Source organism: Telopea speciosissima, chromosome 1 (genome assembly GCF_018873765.1).
Source record: "Telopea speciosissima isolate NSW1024214 ecotype Mountain lineage chromosome 1, Tspe_v1, whole genome shotgun sequence".
Taxonomy (NCBI): Eukaryota; Viridiplantae; Streptophyta; class Magnoliopsida; order Proteales; family Proteaceae; genus Telopea; species Telopea speciosissima.
Window position 1 is genome coordinate 9,401,094 of NC_057916.1, and position 7,308 is coordinate 9,408,401.

At 45.5% G+C, this 7,308-nt stretch overlaps 1 protein-coding gene across 1 annotated transcript in view; it reads right to left on the reverse strand.

Annotated features, from left to right (window-relative positions):
* Positions 1-7,020, reverse strand: part of LOC122649017 (DNA polymerase delta catalytic subunit) — a 37,939-nt gene extending 30,919 nt beyond the window's left edge. Inside the window, exons 1-7 of the mRNA XM_043842363.1 lie at positions 6,740-7,020; positions 6,545-6,655; positions 5,195-5,301; positions 4,909-5,068; positions 4,568-4,763; positions 4,315-4,450; positions 4,048-4,185 (exon numbers count right to left, since the gene is read on the reverse strand). Of these exons, the coding sequence (XP_043698298.1) occupies positions 4,048-4,185; positions 4,315-4,450; positions 4,568-4,763; positions 4,909-5,068; positions 5,195-5,301; positions 6,545-6,655; positions 6,740-6,989 (1,098 nt within the window). The 5' untranslated portion in view covers positions 6,990-7,020. The remainder of the gene's footprint in view (positions 1-4,047; positions 4,186-4,314; positions 4,451-4,567; positions 4,764-4,908; positions 5,069-5,194; positions 5,302-6,544; positions 6,656-6,739) is intronic.
* Positions 7,021-7,308: the final 288 nt, after the last annotated feature.

Below are 7,308 nucleotides of genomic sequence, written 5' to 3' on the forward strand. Positions count from 1 at the left end.
ACACCCCCTGGAAGATTTGAAGAAGCCTGACTGCCTGCCCCCAAGCACCACCGAGAACCAACAATTCTCAACTGTCCTCCTGACCAAATTGACCCACTCCCTACAGAACCCAAACTTCAAGAGCACACTCCACAGAAACTCCCACTAAAGCCGGTCATAGGCCTTAGCCATATCCAACTTTAGGATCACATTTCCCCCCCTCGCCTTCCTGTTCAACTCGTGCGTAACCTCTTGCACAAGAGAAATGTTATTATGAATACATCTCCCCTGCACAAAAGCACCCTGCTCCTCCGCCACCAGGGTAGGCAGCAAATCTGTAAGCCTAGAAGTCATAATCTTCGCAATTACCTTGTAGGAGAAGTTGCACAGGCTAATAGGCCTCAAATCAGCCATCACCTCAGGGTTGTCTTTTTTTGGAATCATGACCAAGTTGGCAGCAGTGTAGCTCCTAGGGAGAGATCCACTTGCAAAGAATTCCTGCACCGCAACCTACACATCAGCACCCACTACCTCCCAGCAGGTAGTGAAGAAATGGCCCGAGAACCCATCAGGCCCAGGCGCACTGTCTGCAGACAAGGCAAAGACAGCACCCTTAACTTCCTCCAAGGACGGGGCCACCACCAGAGCCACATTATCAGCCTCGGTCACCACCGCAAGGATCACCGATAACAACCCCGCATCCATCACACAGCCCTGTGTGGTAAAAATGCCTGAAAAATGTCGCACGGCCTCTTCTTGCACCCCCTCCACATCCGAGATCCACTCGCCATTGGCACCTCTGATGCGCTCCACGCATGCAATCCTCCTCCTGACATTGACCATCGAGTGGAAGAACTTTGTATTGCGATCCCCCTCCTTAAGCCAGTGAACCCTGGACTTCTACCTCCAGAAGATCTCCTCCTACAACAGCACCTCCTGGAGATTATCCCTAGCCATCCCCAGAGCTGCCCTGGTCGCCTCATCACCCCGTGAGTCAAAATCAGTTTCAGCTCTACACACCGCATCCTCCGCATCCCTAACACGCTGATGTATGTTGCCAAACACCTCCCTGTTCCAGTTGCGGAGGGCAGAGCGAAGCCCTTTAAGCTTCAATTAAAGCACATTTAAGGCAGACCCCAGCACCGTCTTATCCCACTGCTCCTTCACAAACGAATGAAACTCAGGGTGTCGGAGCCACATCTGTTGAAACTTGAAACCTGACAAAGGACGGCGCCCTTCCACACCAAAGGAGAGGCCAAGAGGCGCATGGTCAGAACAAGTCCTGCTAAAGTGAGTCACTAAGCACCTGGTAAACACATTCGCCCACTCTGCATTCACCAAAAATCTGTCCAGCAGAGCCATCACCCTGCTTGCACCATTCTGGTTGTTGGACCAGGTGAACATGTTTCCAACATAGCCTGCATCTATAAGAGCCGCCCGATTAACGAAGCCTCCGAAGTCCTCCAACGAGAGAGAGCAAGCTGGCCTCCTACCCACCTTTTCTAGCGGTGCCACAACAGCATTAACGTCACCCCCCACCGCCCAAGGAGTGGATACAGACCGAGAGAACTCCTCAAGCCTCTCCCACAAGACCTTCCTATCCATCCTCTCGCAAAAGCCATGCACAAAAGAAATGAGAAAGGAACCTGCGCTGCCCCCCACACACTCCAAGGTCACAAACTGGTCGCCTTCATCCACCACACAAACCTACACCGAAGCCCTCCAAAAAACCTAAAGCCTGTTTGAACAGAGCATAGAGTCCAAACCGATCCTCCTCCTAATCACATGCGCCTTGGAAGCTTGTGCCTTTGGTTCAGCCACTGCCACCAAATCCACATTATTAGCGCTACCAAGAGCTTTCAATCACCTACACGTAGGCTTGTTTCCAACCCCTCTTGCATTCCAAAAGATGCAATTCATTGTTCAGAGTTTAATGCTGCTATTGCCGATCTCATCAATCTCGTGACCCTTCTTTGCGTCCCATCTCTGTTCCTCCTTCCCGCTGCAGCCTTCTTAATTTTCTTGCGTTTATAGACCAAGGCTGCACCAAGGCAAGGGTCCCTCGGCTACAAACGCCTTCTGCCACCACGACCCCCCTGAACAACCCCTGCTTGTGCCACTGGCACTATCTCAGGGCTGGGAAAAGTGGCCAAACGCGATTCAGCCAGTCGCTCCACCAACCTGTTCACCCTCCCTGTAAGAGAGGCGTTAAAGGCCCTGAGGCTTTCCATCACCTCCACACGACTTGCCACTACTGGTGCAGCGCCTGGCACCAGCCAGTCATCTTTCAATCCTGCCGGGGCAGCACTATTAACAAAGAAGGATGGCCTGTCACCCACCACCGAGGATGCTCTTGGCTGCCTCCATTCTTGGCTAGACACCTCGACCCCACCGCCAGCCTCTACCAGAGCATCCAAAGGCACCACCACTCTACTCTCCACGACAGCCATCGCCTGCGGCCCCACCGCCGGGACACTAGGCTCAGTCAAGGCTGCATCGACACTAGGAATGGCATCGCCTGCCTCCCCACCTGTAAGGCCCACCTGTTCATCAAGAGGTGCCCCCACTCCCCCACCATCAGCAATATCAAACTCCTGGGTCTCCACAAAGCCTACTGCCACAGGCCTCCAACGACCCCTCCCCTTGCGCGAAGGCCTGCTCTGCCGCCGTCTTGGGCTTCCCACTTCCTCTCGCCCAGCACCAGCAGACGTGCCTTCTCCATGAGGAATGAAGACCCCATCGCCATTTCTCCCCTCCTCTATGACAGCCGTTGCCACAGCCCCTACTGGAATCGATGCCGCTGCAACTTCCGGCCTCCGACGCTGCCACTTCCTGCACAACTCCTTCGAATGGCCAATCTTCGAACACAGGCTGCAATAAAGGGGCAACTTCTCATACACCACAGACTGGTGGAAGCCACTGTCGCCACAGCCTACCCAGATCTTCGCCAGCAACTGCACACGCAGGTCAACCTCAATACAAACACGAGCTGCCACTGTGCGAGTGCAATTAGCAGTTGCGCCATCCACCTTCAAAACCCTGCCTACAGCCCCTGCGATCGACAACAAGTAGTTCCCCTGATACAAGTTCCCCGGCAGCGAAATCCATACAGGCGCAAAGGGGGATTCCCAACCAGAAACAAAGTCTGATGTCCACTTCATAAAATGAAACAGGAACCCTTGAATATGCATCTACTCTTTCATCCACACCTTGACGAAATCTGCCGGAATAGAGAAGCGCAACAGGACATGCCGAGGGCCCAACGTCGACACCACCACATCCCCCTGCAGGTGCAGCAACTTTCAAATGCTCTCCTTGATGACAAACAGCGACGGCTTGCCGTAGCTGCACTTCGCGATGAGAGAAGTCGCAAACGTCATGTTTTTGTAGTTACAATATGTATAAGAATTTAAACTCCTAAAAATTAGCAACCAACTCTACTAAGTTATGTTTTTGTAATACCGCAGGGGCATTATTGTCAAGCCCCTGTGGTACTGTAGTCGTTAGTTTAGTCCTGTAGTAGTACTTAGTTTAGTCCTATTTTAATTGTTAGTCAGTGGCCTAATTAGTCTTCTATTTGTTCTCTACTTCTATTACAGAACTACTACTGTGATATTGTAATTGATTGGAGTTTTATCTATAAAGGCAATATGGGGGAAAGATCTATCGCATGGAGTATTTCTCTAACCAGCGATAGTCCTCTTTCTCCCTTCCTCCATTCTTCTCTTTTCTCCTTGTTGTTAGTACTGGTTCTCTAGTTCTAGTATTATCACAAACTCTAAATAGGAAGCTAAAATCAACTAGGAAACTACTAAATAAAGAAAATAAATAAAATCAAATAAAATAAATAAAAGATTACATATCATCCTAATAAAGAAAATAAATATCTAATTTATCATACTAGACAACCAAATCTGAGTCCGGTTCTTGGTCTGGGTCTGGGTGTTCAATCGGATTTGGGCCAGACCCACGGAAATGATACTGCTCACCATATCAAATCCTAAGTAGAAAACACAATTTCAACATGCAAAGATAAATATGCTCGTGAGACGGGAAAAAAAAAAGTACCCTCCAAGCCAGCAAAACTTCTCTTTCTGTGTCAAATGGCATCACATCAACACCAACTATTGGGGAGCACGACTTGAGGGTCATGACATTGCGTACCAAAGGATGGTCCTCTCCTTGTAAAGTAACAAGATTGGCAACCTAGAAAGAAAGAATGAAAAAACGAAATTTACTGCAAAGAAATAAAATGACATAATGATACTAACAAGTAACAATAAAAAAGTCCAAAATTCATATTCCTATCTGCTAATAATGGATTGAAAGGTTAACCTGAATAACAGGATCATGCTTTGGCTCAGGAAAGAGACCCTTGCGACCAGCACACTCAATGTCAAAACTCAAGATGCGGAATGGAGCCATTTTTGAATATTCTCCTTCAGCAACGTGGCTTATTATGTCGGAATACCTGGGAATAATTGTCAAGAAAAGAAACTTCCACAAGCAAAACAATGATACATGAAGGAACTAATTATAATTAATGTCTTATTTGAAGGATATATAACACGTTCATAAGTGAGGATACAGGCAGTCGAACTCCAGTTGGCAATATGACACATTTTTTTCTGTCTTCACATATTTTCCTACAGGAACCTCAATCCAATTTCCACCAACAATATTGCAATCAATCATGAAACGAAGAGCAAAAAGAACATTGCTTTCATATGTCATGAAACTCTTCAAGCCAAGACCATCAATTTGTATGCCCCTATCAAGAATGCCTGCCAAAGTTGACCACTATCAACATCTATACACCTATGCATGAAGTTCGCACAGTACGGCATTTGAATTATGTGTTTGTCAAAGTTCATATGTGTATTCACATTTGTGTGCCTATGATGACAGGCAAAACATAAACTTTATTACCTCGGCAGCTGGTAACCATTGTTGGCAATGCAACTACAATTTTAAGGAAAGGATGAGACTGCTGCTGCTGGTAATACATAATGCTCCTCTTCTGCACCATCTCGATCCGTAGGACACATCTGGGAACCTTACTGTTTCTATTTGCTTCCCTCATCCTCACCTACAAATACCCACAAGAAAACCAGGTATAAATGAGTGATACATATTATACATAAATACACTTTATAAAATTAAAATCCAAGGGGAGAGAACAACTACATTCATGTAGAAAAAGAAAAAAGGAAACCTCAAGAATTTGATGGAGGCGGGAGATATCATCAGGACCCATCCCTGGGGGGCAGCTAACATAGAAATATGGCTCAAATCCATGAACATGGCAGCAAACGCTATGTCCTGCCAATACCGAATTCAGAAATTTCTTTACATAAAAAATGGAGCATGGTCATAATTTAAAAACAATATTACAAAACATAGTTAATGGCACTACAACAGCTTTTAACCAGAAGAAGAAATGACGCTCTAAGAAGATGTATCCAAACAAGACCAAACTGGCAAGGACGTTCTGCAATATAGAAGATCCTAGACACGACAAATCTCACAAGATCATCTTCCAATTCATTCATAGACCTTGGAAATTTTATAACTATATGTTCATAGAGATAGTATCAGAACCTCCTTAATGACATTGGATAAATTGTTAGTATTAATGTACCTCTTCATATCCCCTTCATAAACTTACAATATTGGCCTAATGTGATCCACTAATGCAACTTCAGATATCCAACAAACTTAAGCCCATAAGAACGGCAATGACCACCCTAAATAGTTTTTCGAATGGGTATTAATAATTTTAATCAGTAACTGTTGCTTCTTGTTGTCCCAGTCCCAGACCCTGTCCCTGTCCCTTGTTATACAACTTCCAAATCAGTTAGATTGCCCAGGATCTCAAACCTGTGGTTCTCAATGCTATTTAGGGTTTCTTTTTTTCCTTTCCCCTTAACAAAATCTAAGTTCTTATGCAAGTATGGATTTAATGAGCCACATGAGCCAAAACCATGGGAGTAGGAGCAGGTACTAGGTACTCTTAAATGTATATGAGATAGAGAGAGAGAGAGAGAGAGAGAAGTCTCTCTTTTATATTTTTAGTGTTGAGAGAGTATGTAATCTTTGAATATGTGTGAGAACTTGGGTTAACAGCCCTACCAGGTTCCTGGGGCTTTTTCCGTTTCTAAAAAATGCAGAGGAGGGTAAATCCTAGGTTTGCAAGTAAGTTGATTCTCATACGTAGTCCACTTTGATCAGAGCTGTCCCAAGGACGCAGAATACAAGCTGAATCAAGTAATTCTTCTGTCTTCGGTCACAATTGTATTTTTCATTTTTTTTTAATGTGTCTAATGTAATGGACCCAACATACAAGCGGAATCAAGTAATCCTTCTGGCTGCCGGTCACAACGCAAATCATGGAAGAGTAATTTGATTGATCTCTTCAAAGACTGCGGTTTCAACAGTGAATACTACAGCTATAAAATTTCAGTTAGCAAAAAATAGAGGAAACCAGATTACACATTTATAGGCTATCTAGTCTCTAAGTTCATACTCCAAGCAGTGAAGTGGAAGCAAGATAAGTAAAATCAACCTTCCCTAGTAACACCAAAGATCCTGAGAATGGCAGCTGCGCCAGACGAGTTTGGCATCAATTCCTTGCGACTATCCCCGATCACATAGTCGATCTCCAATTGTTGGAAAACTAGAAACAAATCAGAAATCATAGAAGGATAAGAAACCCCTAACACTTTGAAATATTGACGAGAGAGAGAAAGAGAGATTTTACTGATGCTCTGAGACTGAGAGACGTAAGCGGAAGAGAGAGGAGGGCGCTTCCACTTGGATAGATGAGAAGCGAGGACTTGTCGCTCTTCTGCATCGCGGAGTAGTGCTTCTTCTTCTTCATGGAGGAGGGTTTCGTCAAGGAAAACGTCCTCGTCCATCTCATCGTCTTCCATTACTGCTTGATGCTTCGCTGTCGGTTCGGGTCCCGACGACGACGACGACGGCGCTCCTCGCTTCTTGCCGTTGTTCATTTTTTTCTCTTCCGTTGTCTTTTTACTGTTCTCTGGTTGGTGCAGCAGAGGGAGAGAAGAGGAACTGAGACACAGCCTGAGAGTGACGAGGAGAAAGATGAATAAAGATTCCCGCCAGTTTGCGAGAGAGAAAAACAAAAAAGGGTTTTATGAGGGGACTTCAGTAACGGTACCAAATTTCAACGAAAAGTAGGGTAAAAGAACTCTATCCGTGAGTGTAGCGTACCCAACCTTTCAATGAATTTATCTCTCCTATCCATATGAAAAGATACATCTGCCCCCTTATTTTGAAGAGGAGAGAAAGACACATGAGAATAAC